We start from the raw sequence: 19989 nt of genomic DNA, 5'->3' as shown, positions 1-19989 counted from the left end.
CCATATGCTGTGCTCACCTCTTTTTCCAGAAGTTCATCTACCACCTCCTTTAAAAGAATCAGTCTTCTTTACATCCTCTGGAATCCTGTTCCACAGGTTAATCGCCCTCTGGGAATAGTAAAACTGTGGATATTCAACCTAGCTCCTGTCTCCTCAGTTTATGTGGATGATCACTCGTTCTACTTATCTCCATCACCTTGCGCACTCTTATGTACTTTTATGTTGGGACCAAAACTGATACAAAATCTCAAATGAGATTTTATACAATGCTATTATTGCAGTCCAAATTTTGTAATGGATGTCCTGGGCAATAAACCCAGGACTCTGTTTACTTTGGCCCTGGCATTGCAATGAGATTTTGAGTAAGTAGTGTATTTTCACTCCTGAGTCTTCTCCCACTTATCTTAAACCATCCCCCATCCATATATCTCATATCCTCCTTAAGTGTGCCTAAGTTCATTACTACACTTATGTTTAACTGAAGGTACAAGCAAATGGTGCAGTATATTAGTGTGCTGATACTTTATGCTATCATAGTAGGTACAGCATGTTTGGGGGGGTGGTTGGCATTCGGCCCATCGTGCCTATGCTGGCTCTTTGAAAAATTTATCCAATTAGTCCCATTTCCCTGCTCTTTCCCCATAACCCTGTAAATTTTTTTCCCTTCAAGTATTTATCCAACTCCCTTTTGAAAGTTACCATTGAATCAGCTTCCACTACCCTGTGCATTCCAGATCATTACCACTTGCTGCGTTAAAAAAAATGTTTCCTCATATCGCCTCTGGCTCTTTTGCTAATCCTGTCCTGCCACCTTCAAAGATTTGTGTATGTGCTTCCCCAGGTCTCCCTGCACCCCTTTTAAAATTGTACCATTTAGTTTATATTGCCGCTTCTCATTCTTCCTACCTAAATACATCACATCACACTTCTCTGCGTTAAATTTCATCTGCCATGTGTCTGCCCATTTCACCAGTCAGTTTATGTCCTCCTGAAGTCTGTTACTATCCTCCACATTGTTTACTACATTTCTGAGTTTCGTGACATCTGCAAACTTTGAAATTATGCCCTCTATTCCCAAGCCCAGGTCATTAATATATATCAAAGAGCAGTGGTCCTAATACTGACCCCTGGGGAACACCACTGTATATTTCCCTCCAGTCTGAAAAACAACCGTTCACCACTAGTCTCTGCTTTCTGTCCCCTAGCCAATTTTGTATCCACGCTGCCACATACAAGCCTATTATGTGGTACTTTATCAAATGCCTTTTGAAAGTCCATATACACAACATCAACCACACTACTCTCATCAACCCTCTCTGCTACTTATCAAAGAACTCAATTAAATTAGTCAAACACGATTTTTCTTTCAATCCATGCTGACTTTCATTTATTAGCCCATACTTTTCCAAGTGCTGATTTATTTTGTCCTGGATTATTGTCTCTTAAAGTTTCCCCACCACCAACGTTAGGCTGACTGGCCAGTAATTGCCAGGTTTATCCTCCTCCCCTTTTTTGAACAAGGGTGTAACATTTGCAATCCTCCAGTCGTCTGGCACCATCCACAGATCTAAGGAGGTTTGGAAGATTGTGGCCAGAGCCTCCGCAATTTCCACCCTTACTTCCCTCAGTAACCTAGGATGCACCCCATCTAGACCGGGTGACTTTTCGACCTTGAGTACTGCCAATCTTTTAATTACCTCCTCTTTATCTATTTTTATCCGATCCCATATTGCTACTACTTCCTCCATTACTGCTACAATGGCAGCATCCTCTTCTCCAGTGAAAACGGATGCGAAGAATTCATTTAGTACCTCAGCCAGGCCCTCTGCAAGAAGATCTCCTTTTTTGTCTCCCATTGGTCCCATGCTTCCTTTGACTACCCTTTTACTATTTATTTGTTTATAAAAGATTTTGGGATTCCCTTTTGTTAGCTGCTAATCTATTCTCATTCTTTGCCCCTCTTATTCCCCTTTTTAGATCTCCTCTGTACTTTCTGTATTCAGCCTGGTTCTCTACTGTATTATGAACCTTGCATTCGTCATAAGCCTCCTTTTTTCTGTTTCATTTTAATCTCTATATCTTTAGTCATCCAGGGAGCTCTAGCTCCGGGTGCCTTTCCTTTCTCCCCTCATAGGAATGTGTACTTTGTACCCGAACCAACTCTTTCTTGAAGGCCTCCCATCGTTCAATTATTGTTTTGCCTACCAATTTTTGATTCCAATGCATCTGGGCAAGATCCCTTTCTAACTCACTGAAATTTGCCTTCCTCCAGTTAAGCATTTTCACGTTTGATTGTTCCTTGTCCTTTTCCGTAACTATTCTAAACCTAATGATATTATGATCACTGTGCCCCAAATGCTCCCCCACTCAAACATGCTCCACCTGCCCCACTTCATTCCACAGAACTAGATCCAACACCATATCCTTCCTGGTTGGACTGGAAACACACTGTTCCAGAAAGTTCTCTTGTACACATTTCAGGAATTCCCTGCCCTCTTTTCCCTTTATACTGTTACTGTCCCAGCCTGTATTGGGATAATTGAAGTCCCCCATTATCACTACTCTATAGTTCTTGCATCTTTCTGTAATTTGCCTGCAAATTTGTTCCTCTATCTCCTTCCCACTATTTGATGGCCTATAGTACACATCCAGTAGTGTAATAGCTCCTCTATTGTTCCTTAATTCTAACCAAATAGACTCTGTCTTTGACCCCTCAACTACAACTACATCATCCCTTTCCAGTGCTATAATAGTTTCTCTGACCAATACCGCCACACCCCCTCCTTTCTTTCCTTCCCTATTTTTCCGAATACCTTTGTACCCAAGAATATTAAGTGCCCAATCCTCCCCTTTTTTTGTTATTGCCTCTGCAATCATAGTCCAATGTGAGCCCGTAGCTCACCAACCTTATTTACCACGCTACTTGCATTTATGCACATGCACTCCAATCTCATCTTAGACTGCCTCACATTTGCCCCCTGTTTGATCCCTCCTATTTCTGAACTATTCTTCACTCTAGTGCTATAGAGTGGTAGTGTATATATTGTCCCACATGACAGCTCAAATGGTAATTTCCAGATTTAAGCGATTGTCTTTTTGTTCAGGTGGACATAAAAGATCGCATTGCACTATTGAAAGATCAGGGAGTTTTCCTGGTATTCTGGCCAACGTTTCTCCCTCCTCAAACATCACCAAAAACAGATTAACTGGTCATTCATCACATTTGCTAATTGTGCACAGCAACATCTCACAATGTGGATGTCACATTTGCCTACAGAACAGTGAAGCACTTTAGAAGTCCTGAGATGGAATCAACCAGTATAGATCTTGTGTACCTCCAAGCAGTCATCTATGATGATCATGGAAATAAAAATGGGAAGGAGGAAGAGAGCACAGTAGTAGAAGAAGGAAACGCAAAAAAGGAGGGGGAAATCGGCTGTAATGAAGATGCCATTTTATAGTTGAACCAAATGGAACAAAGCTAGTCCTATTCCTGTAGAAAGTAATTTTATCAAGTACTACAAACTTCTGCATTTTGTTCTTTTCCCCCATGTGTTAATATCATATCATGAATGTTTCCCCTGTGGTGATTGGGATTTCAGTTCTGTTGTCTTAAAACTAAAGTGTTAACTGATATATTTATTTTTTAGAAAAAAAGTTGTATAAAGCACAGAATTAATTGTTGACCTCATTATAGCTTTTGTAGTATTGTAACAGATCTAATACCTTGCAAGTTATATTGTCTTGAACTTTTATAATGTAAAATTCAAGATTGCAGTAGGGTACATAGGAACAGGAGTAGGCCAGTCAGTCCCTTGAGCATGTTCTACCATTCAATTAGATCATGGCTGATCTGTGCCTCAGCTCATTTACCCGCCTTTGCTCCATATCCCATGATACCCTTGCCTAACAAAAACCTATCAATCTCGGTCTCGAAAATTTCAATTGACCCAGCATCCACAGGCTTTTGGATGAAAGAGTACCCTGTGTATGAAAAAGTGCTTCCTGATTTCACCCTGAAATAGCTTGGCTCTAATTATAAGATTGTACCCCCTTGTTCTGGATTCCCCCACTAGAACAAATCACTTCTCTGCATCTACCCTATCGAATCCCTTTATCATGTTAAAGACCTTGATTAGATCACCCCTCCACCTTCTAACATTTATGCAACCTGTCCTCATAATTTGATCCTTTAAACCCTGGTATCATTCTGGTGAACCCCCTCCAAGGCCAATATATCTTTTCTAAGATACTGAAGGCAGTACTCCAGATGGGGTCTGACCAAGGCTCTGTACAACTGAAGCATCAATTCATCATTTCAGTTCTCCGATCCCTTTGAGATGAAGACCAACATTTCATTAGTCTTTTTGATTACTTTTTGTACCTGTGCACTAGTTTTTATTAATTTGTGTACATGGACAACTAAATCCTTTTGCTCCTCCACAGCTCCTCGTCTCTCACTGTTAAGAAAGTACCTCACTCTTCTTCATGTTGAAATCCATCTGCCATAATTTTTCCCACTCACTCAGTCTATCTATGTCCCTTTGTAACTTTCTGCTCCCATCTAGGCAACTTAATGTGCCTCCGAATTTAGTGTCATCTACAAAGTTGAAGAGACAACTCTTTTTTTTCCCTCCAGATCATTAATATATATATGGTGAAAAGCTGAGATCCCAGTGCACGTTCTGCCAATCATTATAGTCCCTTTATCCCTGCTCTCTATCTCCTACTTCCCACCAATTACCAACCCATGTCATGAGATTACCTCTGAGTCCATGCACTTGAATTTTTGCGAATAATCTGTTCTGTAGAGCCTTATCAAATGCCTTCTGGAAATCCATATAGTTTTTTTTTTATTCATTCATGGGATGTGGTGTCACTGGCAAGGCCGGCATTTATTGTCCATCCCTAATTGCCCTTGAGAAGGTGGTGGTGAGCCGCCGTCTTGAACCACTGCAGTCCGTGTGGTGAAGGTTCTCCCACAGTGCTGTTAGAAAGGGAGTTCCAGGATTTTGACCCAGCGACGATGAAGGAACGGCGATATATTTCCAAGTCGGGATGGTGTGTGACTTGGAGGGGAACATGCAGGTGGTGGTGTTCCCATGTACCTGCTGCTCTTGTCCTTCTAGGTGGTAGAGGTCGCGGGTTTGGGAAGTGCTGTCGAAGAAGCCTTGGCGAGTTGCTGCAGTGCATCCTGTGGATGGTACACACTGCGGACACTGTGCGCCGGTGGTGAAGGGAGTGAATGTTTAGGGTGGTGGATGGGGTGCCAATCAAGCGGGCTGCATTATCCTGGATTGTGTCGAGCTTCTTGCGTGTTGTTGGAGTTGCACTCATCCAGGCAAGTGGAGAGTATTCCATCACACACCTGACTTGTGCCTTGTAGATGGTGGAAAGGCTTTGGGGAGTCAGGAGGTGAGTCACTTGCCGCAGAATACCCAGCCTCTGACCTGCTCTTTTAGACACAGTATTTATATGGCTGGTCCGGTTAAGTTTCTAGTCAATGGTGACCCCAGGATGTTGATGGTGGGGGATTCGGCGATGGTGATGCCATTGAATGTCAAGGGGAGGTGGTTAGACACTCTCTTGTTGGAGATGGTCATTGCCTGGCACTTGTCTGGCGTAAATGTTATTTGCCACTTATCAACCCAAGCCTGGATGTAGTCCAGGTCTTGCTGCATGCGGGCTCGGACTGCTTCGTTATCTGAGGGGTTGCGAATGGAACTGAACACTGTGCAATCATCAGCGAACATCCCCATTTCTGACCTTATGATGGAGGGAAGATCATTGATGAAGCAGCTGAAGATGGTTGGGCCTCGGACAATGCCTTGAGGAAGTCCTGCAGCAATGTCCTGGGGCTGAGATGATTGGCCTCCAACAACCACTACCATCTTCCTTTGTGCTAGGTATGACTCCAGCCACTGGAGAGTTTTCCCCCTGATTTCCATTGACTTCAATTTTACTAGGGCTCCTTGGTGCCACACTCGGTCAAATGCTGCCTTGATGTCAAGGGCAGTCACTCTCTCCTCACCTCTGGAATTCAGCTCTTTTGTCCATGTTTGGACCAAGGCTGTAATGTGGTCTGGAGCCGAGTGGTCCTGGCGGAACCCAAACTGAGCATGAGTGAGCAGGTTATTGGTGAGTAAGTGCCGCTTGATAGCACTGTCGACGACACTTCCAGAAGGCATTCTACAAGGTGCCACACAAAAGATTATTGCTCAAGATAAAGAATCACTGGATTGGGGGTAATATTCTGGCATGGGTGGAGGATTGGTTATCTAACAGGAAGCAGAGAGTTGGGATAAATGGTTCATTCTCGGACTGGCAACCAGTAGCCAGTGATGTTCCGCAGGGGTCGGTGCTGGGTCCCCAACTCTTTACAATCTATATTAACGATTTGGAGGAGGGGACCGAGTGTAACATATCAAAGTTTGCAGATGATACAAAGATGGGAGGGAAAGTAGAGAGTGAGGAAGACATAAAAAACCTACAGGGGGATAGAGACAGGCTGGGTGAGTGGGCGGAGATTTGGCAGATGCAATACAATATTGGAAAATGTGAGGTTATGCACTTTGGCAGGAAAAATCAGAGAGCAAGTTATTATCTTAATGGCGAGAAACTGGAAAGTACTGCAGTACAAAGGGATCCGGGGGTCCGAGTGCAAGAAAATCAAAAAGTTAGTATGCAGGTGCAACAGGTGATCAAGAAGGCCAACGGAATGTTGGCTTTTATTGCTAGGGGGATAGAATATAAAAACAGGGAGGCATTGCTGCAGTTATATAAGGTATTGGTGAGACCGCACCTGGAATACTGCATACAGTTTTGGTGTCCATACTTAAGAAAAGACATACTTGCTCTCGAGACAGTACAAAGAAGGTTCACTCGGTTAATCCCGGGGATGAGGGGTCGGACGTATGAGGAGAGGTTGAGTAGATTGGGACTCTACTCATTGGAGTTCAGAAGAATGAGAGGCGATCTTATTGAAACATATAAGATTGTGAAGGGGCTTGATCGGGTGGATGCGGTAAGGATGTTCCCAAGGATGGGTGAAACCAGAACTAGGGGGCATAATCTTAGAATAAGGGGCTGCTCTTTCAAAACTGAGATGAGAAACTTCTTCACTCAGAGGGTAGTAGGTCTGTGGAATTTGCTGCCCCAGGAAGCTGTGGAAGCTACATCATTAAATAAATTTAAAACAGAAATAGACAGTTTCCTAGAAGTAAAGGGAATTAGGGGTTACGGGGAGCAGGCAGGAAATTGGACATGAATTTAGATTTGAGGTTAGGATCAGATCAGCCATGATCTTATTGAATGGCGGAGCAGGCTCGAGGGGCCGATTGGCCTACTCCTGCTCCTGTTTCTTATGTTCTTATGACACCTTCCATCACTTTGCTGATGATTGAGAGTAGACTGATGGGGCGGTAATTGGCCGGATTGGATTTGTCCTGCTTTTTGTAGACAGGACATACCTGGGCAATTTTCCACATTGTCGGGTAGATGCCAGTGTTGTAGCTGTACTGGAACAGCTTGGATAGAGGCGCGGCTAGTTCTGGAGCACAAGTCTTCAGCACTACAGCAGGGATGTTGTCGGGGGCCCATAGCATTTGCTGTAACCAGTGCATTCAACCGTTTCTTGATATCACGTGGAGTGAATCAAATTGGCTGAAGACTGGCTTCTGTGATGGTGGGGATATCGGGAGGAGGCCGAGATGGATCATCCACTTCTGGCTGAAGATGGTTTCAAACGCTTCAGCCTTGTCTTTTGCACTCACGTGCTTGACTCCGCCATCGTTGAGGATGGGGATGTTTGCAGAGCCTCCTCCTCCCGTTAGTTGTTTAATTGTCCACCATCATTCATGACCGGATGTGGCAGGACTGCAGAGCTTTGATCTGATCCATTGGTTGTGGAATCACTTAGCTCTGTCTATAGCATGTTGATTCCGCTGTTTAGCATGCATGTAGTCCTGAGTTGTAGTTTCACCAGGTTGGCACCTCATTTTTAGGTATGCCTGGTGCTGCTCCTGGCATGTTCTTCTACACTCCTCATTGAACCAGGGTTGATCCCCTGGCTTGTTGGTAATGGTAGAGTGAGGAATATGCCGGGCCATGAGGTTACAGATTGTGCTGGAATACAATTCTGCTGCTGCTGATGGCCCACAGCGCCTCATGGATGCCCAGTTTTGAGCTGCTCCATCTATTCTGAATCTGTCCCATTTAGCACGGTGGTAGTGCCACACAACACGTTAGATGGTGTCCTCAGTGCGAAGACGGGACTTCATCTCCACGAGGACTGTGCGGTGGTCACTCCTACCAATACTGTCATGGACAGAAGCTTTTGCGACCGGTAGGTTGGTGAGGACGAGATCAAGTAAGTTATTCCCCTCGTGTTGGTTCGCTCACCACCTGCCGCAGGCCCAGTCTGGCAGCTATGTCCTTCAGGACTCGGCCAGCTTGGTCAGTAGTGGTGCTACCGAGCCACTCTTGGTGATGGACATTGAAGTCCCCCACCCAGAGTACATTTTGTGTCCTTGCTACCCTCAGTGCTTCCTCCAAGTGGTGTTCAACATAGAGGAGGACTGATTCATCAGCTGAGGGAGGGTGGTAGGTGGTAATCAGCAGGAGGTTTCCTTGCCCATGTTTGACCTGATGCCATGAGATTTCATGGGGTCCAGAGTCAATGTTGAGGACTCCCAGGGCCACTCCCTCCTGACTGTATATCACTGTACCGCCACCTCTGGTAGGTCTGTCCTTCTGGTGGGACAGGGCACACCCAGGGATGGTGATGGAAGAGTCTGGGACATTGGCTGAAAGGTATGATTCTGAGAGTATGGCTATATCAGGCTGTTGCTTGATTAGTCAGTGGGACAGCTCTCCCAATTTTGGCACGTCCCCAGATGTTAGTGTGGAGAACTTTGCAGGGTCGACTGGGCTTGGTTTGCCTTTGTCGTGTCTGGTGCCGGGTGGTCTGTCCGGTTTTATTCTTCTTGTGACTTTTTTTAGCGAGATTTTACAACTGAGTGGATTGCTCGGCCATTTCAGAGGGCAATTAAGAATCAACCACATTGCTGTGAGTCTGGAGTCAACATCTATAGGCATTCCCCGATCCAGAATGCAAGTGACCTCCTCAAAAAATTAATCTGGATTAGTCAGACATGACCCACACTTTGTAGATCAATTTTGATTGGTTCATACTTGTCCAAGTGCTCAGTCTGTGATGAAGGATTTCAGTAACTTAATTGATGTTAAACTGAAAGGCCTGTGGTTACCTGGTTTCTCCCTCTGTCTCTGGTATATTGTCCTCTTCCTCACGCTATGAAAATCCACCTATCTGTTCTGTTTTATTCCTCCAAAAAGTTGTAACTGGAAAAACCACCACCAAAAAGCACAACTTTCTCTCCTTCCACAGCAATTGTAGTAGCAGTTACAGGAAAATGTACAAAGTTGCTTGTTCTTACCTTCCTCCTCACTTATTCATGTAGAGAGAAATGTCGAGTGTATAGAATCAGGTAACAGTAAATATATAACATGAAATGGTTCGACTGGCAGAGGCTGAAATGGAAAATAATTTACTGCAACCTGAAAGCATCTGATCAATGTGAAGCAGTTATCATTAAGGCAAATTTGGTGTTGGGATGCATCTGAAGAATATTGACCTACAAGTCAGAACCAGTTACACTGACATTATACAGATTACTGGTGAAGCCATTTCTAGAATATGTTGCCGTACCACAAAAAGTCTATAGATGCATTAGAAAGGGTTCAGTGAAGAAAGGTTACTCACGTGACTTAACTTATTTTCATTGGAGAAAAAAACACTGAAGGGAAGCATGATGCAGGTCTCTAAAATAATGAATGGTATTGCTAAAGTTGAATTAAGCTATTTTCACTTGGATGATGAGCATAGGACATGTTTTTAAAAAAAAAAATAACACAAGTGCAAAACTGGCTCGTCTCAAGCAAAGATTGGAGATAAAAAAAGGTTTTTTTTCACTCTTGCCTCCACCCATCTGACCAGAATAATGGGCATGTAAAACAGACTGTAAGAGAAGGTAGTTGATGTCACTTGACACCATTAGGACAATTGATACCTATTTGAGAAGCGGGATTGATTGCATTTATCAGCACCTTTTCATATTCTCAGGACATCTCAAAGCGTTTAATAGCCAATAGTACTTTTCTTACGTAGGAATATTAACAGCATTGCTCTATTTTTAGGAGAGATAAAAGAAGAACTTCGTATCCCTTAAAATAGGGGATCAAGATGTTTAAGAATAATCATACATAGTCAGGATAGTGCAGGCATGACCAAAAGTCCGTTCATCCGTTGTCACAGTGTCTGCATGGTCTCGCGATGTACCATGCTCCGAGGCATCCTTTCCTGCAACGTACGAGGTAGACAACGTTGGCCGAGTCACAGGAGTATGAGCCATGTACCTGGTGGGTGGTGTCCTCTCGTGTGATGGTGGTATCTGTGTCGATGATCTGGCATGTCTTGCAGAGGTTGCCGTGGCAGGGTTGTGTGGTGTCATGGATGCTGTTCTCCTGAAAGCTGGGTAATTTGCTGCGAACAATGGTCTGTTTGAGGTTAGGTGGCTGTTTGAAAGCGAGTAGTGGAGGTGTGGGGATGGCCTTACCGAGGTGTTCGTCATCGATGACATGTTGAAGGCTGCAAAGAACATGGCGCAGTTTCTCCGCTCCGGGGAAGTACTGGACGACGAAGGGTACTCTGTTGGTTGCGTCCCGTGTTTGTCTTTTGAGGAGGGCTATGCGATTTTTCGCTGTGGCCCATTGGAACTGTCGATCGACGAGTCGAGCGTCATAATCCCGTTCTTACAAGGGCACCTTTCAGCGTCTGTAGGTGTCCATCGCGTTCCTCCTCGTCTGAGCAGACGACGTTGTCTACCTCATACGTTGAAGGAAAGGATGCCCCCGGAGCATGGTACATCAGCGAGACCATGCAGACACTGTGACAACAGATGAACGGACACCGCGCAACAATCGCCAGACAGGAGGGTTCTCTCCCAGTCGGGGAACACTTCAGCAGTCAAGGACATTCAGCCTCCGATCTTCGGGTAAGCGTTCTCCAAGGCGGCCTTCGAGACACACGACAACGCAAAATCGTCGAGCAGAAATTGATAGCCAAGTTCCGCACCCATGAAGGCGGCCTCAACCAGGATCTTCGGTTCATGTAACCCCACCAGCGAAAAGAAGTTATCTGTTTTTAATACAATGGGTCATTCTCTCTCTCGTGCTCTCGCTCTCGCTCGCTCTCTCTCTCTCTCTCTCTCTCTCTCTCTCTCTCTCTCTGTGCCTGTGTCTTTGTTATCTGACCCCTTGTGTATTCAGTATTCTTGAATGTAATGTGTCCCAGACTAAACCTGTCAGAACACCATCCACTCCTTTGATTGCTGTAATTATCTCTGCCGAGGGGTGATAATAGGCAGTTGGAAAGATTATCTGTAATCACCAGACATTGTTCTCTGACTATATATGCAATGCTTTTATGGAAACCCTTCTTCATTCACCTGACGAAGGAGCTATAACCTGGTGTTGTACGACTCTGTACATTCTGAACTTTGTTGGGCTTAGTCCTTTCCACCTATGTTGGATTAGGGGTCTGCAGGAAGCAGACATCCATTGGTATAGAATTTAGCAGCCATGATCTGATCTGCATTACAAAGGCTGCTGACACATTGCTGCAGGCGAGCACATGGATTCTTTTGTGTTCAGCTCTTCAGTTGGGTTGTAATTCTTTTCTCAGTTCTGGAGATCACGTTTCACCTGGTGTTGTGGAGAAAGTTAATGCCAGCACAGTTGAGATTCTTCTGGGTCTCAGGGTTGGTGTCACAAGGTGGGCATGCTGAGGAATTACGAGCCAACTGAGCAGCTGATTTATCAGTTGCTGCTGTGATTTAGTACTGGCCTCTTTGTCTTTTGTATTGGGCTGCCTGAGAATACTGGAGCATCATGCATGCCTCCTCGTGGTCCATGAGCCCAATAACTGGGTACTCGACATGGATGTCCATGTGGGGAGCGGGTTCGGAGGGAGCAGCAACTTCTGGGTTGAAGTTTTCTTTTTTTTTCTTGTGACAATTGTGTGATACAGCAGTGACTTACTTTATTGCTATTTTTCTTTTAATTCTATGGGGAAATAAACTTGTAAAAGTGAACAGTGTGGTTAAGAACTCCCTGATTAGGTCATGATGTCATCCAAGGTCTTGTAATAAATTCCATAAGTACATTTTTTAAGTACTTATGGAACTTCAATGAAATAACTTCTGAAAATTGAAGTTAATTATATCCACTAGGTAGCCTTAAATCACTACTTTGCAGTAATTATCTCTTCAAAGAATTCCTGCAGATGAATGAGCATCTGCTATTCTGCCCAATTTATCCTTGTATGCTTAATTCCTGTTCTTGATACAGTAGCTAATATATAAAAAGGCCCACTAACATTTTCTAATTTATGCTTTTTATTCCCCCTTTTATAATCTCCTCCCCCTTTCCTAACCTCCTCTCCCCTCAAGTTGGGAAGGGACTGGGAGTTTTACTGGGGTGGAGTTCCATGGTGCTCACAGCCTGGACAATGAGTGTCTGCAAGCCAAGTCACCACGGAGGGAATCCAGTGAGCCTAACGCTGTCCTCATAATACATCTATACACATGCATTTTAATGATCTGGAACTGTCTCATGTTCTAGGGGTGCTGATGCCAATTGCAGTTCCCCCTTGGGTTATGGTTCACATTGGCTAACTCAGCTCAGATCAGGATCAAACCTGGGATCATCCTGGTTTGTGTGACTGGTCAATTCTGGCAAAATGTAATGTATCATTGGCAATAGACCTCATAATTTGCAAGACCTCTATCATACCCTCTCTTAACCTTCATTGTTCTAGTGCGAAAAAGCCCCAGTTTCTCTAGTTCCTCCACATATAAAACCGGGTATGAGAGGCTTTATCTTAAATCTTTTCTGTACTCTCGATGCTCTTGACATTTTTCCTAAAATAATGTACCCAAAACTGGATACATTGCCAAATGCAAAGTAACCAATGATTTGTACAGATTTAGCATTATCTTTGTTTTTGTCTTCTATGTTCCCTGTTTATAAAACCTAGGTACTCATGCTTTTTGCAACTTCATCCAATTTCAAGATTTATGTATATGAGCCCCTATGTCTTTCTGCTCTTGTACTCTTTATAAAGTTTTGCCATTTAGTGTATATCTTCTCTTTATTCTTCCTCCCAGAACATGTCACCTTACATTTCTCTGCATTAAATTTCATCTGACATCCAACTGTTCAATTTACTAACCCATCTGTGTCCAGCTGAACTCCATATTCTTGTGTAGTCTGCAAATTTGATATTGTGCTCTCTATACCCAAGTATATGTGTGAAGAGCCACTGTTTACAATACACCGGTTTGAAAAGTATCGATCACCCACAATTCTGTTTTTCTGTCTTTTAGTCAACCTCTTATCTACGCTGCCAAAGTTCCTTCAATACCATCTTGCCTTGATTATATCAACAAGGCTCCTATGTGGCATCTTACCAAATGGTGTTGAAAATCCTTATACACCGTATCCATTGCATTTCCTTTATCAATACACTCTGTTGCTTCCTCAAAGAATTCTATTGATGCTGTCAGTCCTAAACCTAGAATGCAGCACTTAATGGTAATTTTGTATGATCAGAGGTGTCCACATATAGGAAAAATTAAAAATGCTGTTTTTTAACACATGATGAGGAAAATTTGGCCTGTAATTCGAAGCTGGAATTGTGTATCTTGCTGCAGGTTCCACATTTTTGGTAGAATCCAAAGTGAGCTTGTCTAATGAGGATGTCTGATACTAGTATTGTGAAAGAAGAAGCTGAAACAATGAGGGGTAAAGAGAAAGCCCTTAAGCAGTCATCATTAACAGAAAGCCTGGTAAAATCAGAAAGCCATGAGCCAAAGGCAGTGGAACAGGATGAAAGCTGTATGGATAACAGAATCGACTCTCAGGTAAGATCTCAAGTGTTTATATAGCTCTACTATTTCCTTTGTCACCATTGTAACAGTGTGGAATAGTGTCATGTTGAAATGCAATATATTTGTGAAAAATCATTTTTGCTATTCATGACATTTTGAAAAATGATTTGGGTAGAGTTAGTTTCCAATTTACCCATTTCCAGCCTGGTCTTATAATTTAAATATGTACTCCTGTCTGGCATTCAGTTACTTCAAAACAATTGGCATAAAGAGGCGTTTGGTTCTGCTGGTGGTTAGTTTATGCGCACAAATTTCCAAACCTACTCATTGCAATATATCTATTTGAATTTGGGGTTATAAATGCTTCTAGTAATTAATAAAGCAGTAAAGCTGCTACTACATTGAAAACAGTAGGACCATGAAACTTGGAGAAAACAGATTTACCACATTTACTTTGCTTTCTAAGATAGGATTCACCAATGGTTGCACAATTTAAAACACAGTACCCACTTTTGTCAGGGTTTGTGTAGAAAACGAGGGGCCATAGGCACAAGTTAAATGTAAAAATTTACAACGGAGATCAAGAGAAACATCTTGTGAGGCTGTAGAGTTCACTTCCAGGGTGAGTGGCTGAGGCAGAAACTATGTCAACATTCAAGATTCAGTTGGATAGATGGATGAAGGAAAAGAAGTTGATGGGATTTGGGAACAGGGTATGTAAATGCAGATAGGGCTGTTTGCTCACATGGAGGGTAAATATATAAATGCAGGTTCTTCTCTTTAAATGCTGACAGACTGGTTGGACCAAATGGCCTAATTCATGCATTGTAACTTGTTTCTATATCAATGTAGTAGCAGAAGATGCCAGTACCTGCTCAATCCCTATTCAGGATGTGCAAGACTGAATAAAGTTTTATCATGAAAAATTGCCAGCCAACATCTTAAATGAAACCAGTAGACAGTCGTCCTATGTATCCAGTGCCATCGTATGTCTGAATCATTTGAATACCGATGTTATCACGTGTCAGTCAATGTTGCCTTTTCTTCTTTCCACTTAAGATTTCAGGTGTGTTTGAATAGTTCATGTAACCTGGTGCTGCAAATTGTTTAGTTGAAGGAGTAACCTGTGCAATAGTATTGTCAATAACAGCAACTTGAATTTACATAGCACCTTTTAATGTAGTAAAACATACCAAGGCACTTCACAGGAGTGTAATCAGACAAAAATTTACACTAAGCCAAAGAAGATATTAGCAAAGGTAAAGGACAACTTGGTCAACGGGGTAGGTTTTTTGGACCATCTTAAGGGAGGAGAAAGAGGTGGAGAGGTTTATGGAGGGAATTCCAGAGCTTAGGGCCTAAACGGCTGAAGGCATGGTCACCAATGGTGGGACAAAGAGAATGGGAGATACACAAGAAGCCAGAGTTGAAGGAACGCAGAGTTCTTAGAGGGTTGTAGGGCTGGAGGAGATTAGAGATGGGGAGGGACAAGGCCATGAAAGGATTTGAACATGAGGATGAGGATTTTAGAATCAAAGTGTTGGTGGACAGGAAACCAATGTACTTAAGTTTATGGAGGGTGGAAGATGGGAGGCTGACTACGAAAGGATTGGAATAGTCGAGTCTGGAGGTAACAAAAACATTAATTAGGATATCAGCAATTGATGCAGGGCAGAGATGGGCGATATTATTGGGTGGAATGAGGTGCCTTTGTGATGGAGAGGATAAGAGGTCAGAAGCTCAGCTCAGCTCAGGGTCAAATAGGGCGCTGAGGTTGCGAAGTCTGATTCAGCCTGACGCAGTGGCCAGGGAGGGGAATGGAATCGGTGGTGAGGGAATGGATGGATTTGATCTTCTCATTGTTTAATTGGAGGAAATTGGACTGGATGTGGGACAAACAGTCTGCCAACACAGAGGCAATGGAGCTCATGGTGAAGTCGAACTAGATGTCATCAGCATACATGTGGAACCTGATGTCATGTCTTCAAATAATGTCACCGAGGGGCAGCATGTAGATGAGAAATAGGAGGGGGCCAAGGATTGATCCTTGGGGGACTCCAGAAGTAATGGTGCAGGGTGGGAAGAGAAGCCACTTAAGGAGCTTCTCTGGTTATGACTGGATAGGTAAGAGTGGAACCAGGTGAGGGCGATCCTACTCAAGTGGCGATGGAGGCAAGGTATTGGAGGAGGATTGTGTGGTCAACCATGCCAAAGACTGCAGCAAGGTTGAGTAGGATGACTAGGGATAATGCACCACTGTCACAGTCACAGCGAATGTCATTTGTGACTTTGATTAGGAATTAGCAATAGTCATTGCTTTCTAAGCTCAAGATGAGGGTACTATTTCAATATTGAGTGCTTCTGAAAATGTAGTCTAGACAACAGTATGGAAAAGTTTGTCTACTGTTCTCATTTTCAATCCATGCCTTTTGAAAACAGACTGCTAAATTTTGGTAGCTCCACATGTGGTTAATTGTTAATTTGATGTAAACTGGGACTACCATATTTTTCTCTAATTAATCTTCATCGCCCATTTCATGGCAGAGCTTAAGAATGAGCACTTGTAACAATTGACTTTGTTGACATACCCTCCTGGATACTACATTCTTAAATGATCATGAGAAAACTACAAATTTTACATAAAGCATAGTTTAGGAACAAATAGTTTGGTGTGGACATGAGCATAGATAAATTGCAGTGTCGTCACGTTTACAAAATCTTCGCTGACTTAAGTTCTAGGAAACCAAATTTACAGCTTCAGCATTTTTTCCTTCTCGTTTTCATTTTTATTAAGGTACACAGCTTTTAATTTGTATCAAAAGTAAAAATGATCCAAATTTCTGTATTAACCTTGAAGGTCTGCTACACTTAGCAACATACCCACAACCTTGCATTGTTCTTCGCATAGTATGCAAAGGCCTTTATTACTGTAAACTGACTGCTTTACCATCCTCTTGCGCTAGTGGAGGGTTGATTTGAAAAATAAAGGTGTTGTGTTCTGGAACTATATATTTGTAACTCAAACAGCTTATAACTTGGATTTGCTAACTATGATTTATAAGTAAAATATTTGTTAAAACAATTGAGCTTTATTAGCTTATGCATCCCTATTATGCCCGTGAGAACTGTTTGTATGTCTTATCGATTGCTTTCAGTGAGATATTTGATGCACCTCAAATTTCCAGCTTTTATTAATTGCATCTTTTCCACATGAAAACTACGCTAACGTTATAGAAAAACAGAAACTCTGAACCAATAAGTAATATACTATAACATTGTATATAATTTAGCAATAAGGGGATAAAGAAATTGTTATGGAATTGTACTACTTAAGAGATAAAGCAGCAAAGGAAACCTCGAATGAAAAGAAAGCCTATGAGACCTTTATTTCAGCCATACGTATAATGGCGGAAAGCAGTCAATCAGTATACATACCTATAAATCTCTCTGAATATTCAAGCCCCCTTTTAAATTGTTGTTCAACTTTCCAGACCTTCAAATTAGAGGTAAATTGTTATCGTCAGTTCCTGAAAACTACTTTCTCAGTTTTTTAAAAAAAAACAAGTTTGGAACTGATGTCAGGAAGTGCTTCTTCATCCAAAGAGTGATTAATATATAAAGTAGTCATCCGGGTGTGTAGTGGAGGCAAAGGCTCTGGAATCATTAAAGAGGCAGTTAGATGCTGTGATGGGGAAGAAGGTAGGTTTCTATTGAAGGGTGAGCTTGATGTACTAAATGGCCTTCCTGATCTGTATTTATCTTTGTAACTAAGAGCCAATAAAAATCAAGATCAATGAGCTGGGCCTATTGACATCATTAGACTTGCTGGCATCGTTAGCTAGGGTGGAAGATTTATACAGCAAAGAAGAATACTGTGCTTGGGAACTCCCACATCTTATGAAGAATAGAATCTTCCTGTTCTAGACCTGATTGCCTAAATCTGAAGGTTCTAAAAGAGGTGGCTGCAGAGATAGTGGATGCATTGGTTATGATCTTCCAAAATTCTCTAGATTCTGGAACAGTCTCAGCGGATTGGAAGGTAGCAAATGTTACCCCACTATTCAAGAAGGGAGGGAGAGTGATAATAGGGAACTACAGGCCAGTTAGCCTGACATTGGTCATCAGGAAAATGCTGGAATCCATTATTAAGGAAGTGGTAACAGGGCACTTAGAAAATCATAATATGATTAGCCAGAGTCAACATGGTTTTGTGCAAGGGAAATTGTGTTTGACAAATGTATTAGAGTTTTTTGAGGATGTAACTAGCAGGGTAGATAAAGGAGAACCAGTGGATGTGGTATATTTGGATTTTCAAATGGCATTTGACAAGGTGCCTCATAAAAGGTTGTTACACAAGGTAAGGGCTCATGAGGTTGTGGGTAATATATTAGCATGGATAGAGGATTGGTTAAAGGACAGAAAACAGTAGGGATAAACGGGTCATTCTCAGGTTGGTAGGTTGTAACTAGTGGGGTGCCGCAAGGATCGGTGCTTGGGCGTCAGCTATTTACAATCTATATTAATGACTTAGATGAAGGGACTGAGTGTAATGTATCCGAGTTTGCTGACAATACAAAGCTAGGTCGGAAAGTAAGCTGTAAGGAGGACACAGAGTCTGCAAAGGGATATAGACAGGTCAAGTAAGTGGGCAAGAAGGTGGCAGATGGAGTATAATGTGGGGATATGTGAGGTTATTCACTTTGATAGGAAGAATAGAAAAACAATATTTTTTAAATGGTGAGAAACTATTAAATCTTGGTGTCCTCGTACAAGAAACACAAAAAAAGTTAGTATGCAGATACAGCAAGTAATTAGGAAGGCATATGGCATGTTGGCCTTTATTGCATGGGGGTTGGAGTACAAGAGTAAGGAAGTCTTACTGCAGTTGTACAGCGCATTGGTGAGACCTCACCTGGAGTACTGCATAGAGTTTTGGTCTACTTATCTAAGGAAGGATATACTTACCTTAGAGGTGGTGCAACGAAGGTTCACTAGATTAATTCCTGGGATGAGAGGTTGAGTAGAATGGGCCTGTACTCTCTGGAGTTTAGAAGAATGAGAAGTGAACTCATTGAAATATATAAGATTATGAGGGGGCTTGACAAGGTAGACGCTGAGCGATCGTTTCCCCTGGCTGTAGAGTCTATAACTAGGGGGCATAATTGCAGGATATGGGGTCGGCCATTCAAGACTAAGATGAGGAGGAATTTCTTCATGCAGAGGATTGTGAATCTTTGGAATTCTCTCCCCGAGAGGGCTGTGGATGCTGAGTCATTGAATATATTCAAGGTTCAGATGGATAGATTTTTGGACTCGAGGGGAATCAAAGGATATGGGGATCGTGCGGGAAAGTGGAAGAACAGTCCTGATCTGATTGAATGGCAGAGCAGGCTCGAGGGGCCATGTGGCCTACTCCTCCTTTTTCCGTATGTTCTTATGTTTACTTGAGCTAACTTACTTAGTATTTCATGTTGAATTAACAGTAAATCAGCACGGTAGTATATAAAATGCTTCTATAAATATGCTTGATAATTTAGACGTGTAAATAATCTTGAGATTATAGCTATAGGTTAGAAGGCATCTAGCTATTTGATTTAAGGTGGCAAATGTAGGAAGAAAGATTTCTCGTAGGAAATCAAGCAGACCTTGTGATAAATTAATAAAACTAAGATTCATCGAGCAAATTTTGTTAAATTGCCCTGCTTTACTTGAAGTTGCCCAGTTAACAAAAATATTAATCATATCAACTGCATTTTTCCATATTATAGAGTTAATTAACTTAAACATTATACATATTTTATAGCAGTATTAATGCTGCATTCTGAAAAGTTATCACATTCAACTCTGTAGGCTACATATTTTTTGCGACATCTCTTCTTGCAATATTTGAGGTCAGTTGTAGCCAAGAAGAAAACTGTGCAGTAGATGAATTTATAATAAGGATTCTAAATGTTTTCTCCTGATCATAAAAAAATAGAATGTTCAGGCACATTTTGTGCTGGATAGTGGACCTCCAGTTATT

The 19989-nt window shown here is 42.3% G+C and overlaps 1 protein-coding gene across 15 annotated transcripts in view; it reads left to right on the top strand.

Moving 5' to 3' along the window:
• LOC137323587 (R3H domain-containing protein 1-like) overlaps window positions 1-19989 on the top strand; it is a 119737-nt gene that overhangs the window by 15625 nt on the left and 84123 nt on the right. For 13 of the 15 annotated variants that reach the window (XR_010963401.1, XM_067987231.1, XM_067987232.1 and 10 more), the window contains exon 3: window positions 13791-14000. The exons of the other annotated variants lie outside the window; for them this stretch is intronic. Coding sequence is in view for 12 of the 13 variants with exons in the window: in XM_067987231.1 (XP_067843332.1) it covers window positions 13830-14000 (171 nt within the window). In the remaining variant the exon portion in view is untranslated. The remainder of the gene's footprint in view (window positions 1-13790; window positions 14001-19989) is intronic. 15 annotated transcript variants of the gene reach the window in all.

Source organism: Heptranchias perlo, chromosome 7 (assembly GCF_035084215.1).
Source record: "Heptranchias perlo isolate sHepPer1 chromosome 7, sHepPer1.hap1, whole genome shotgun sequence".
Classification (NCBI taxonomy): Eukaryota; Metazoa; Chordata; class Chondrichthyes; order Hexanchiformes; family Hexanchidae; genus Heptranchias; species Heptranchias perlo.
The sequence above is the reverse complement of the archived record's forward strand: the minus strand, read 5'-3'. Positions and strand labels throughout refer to the sequence as shown.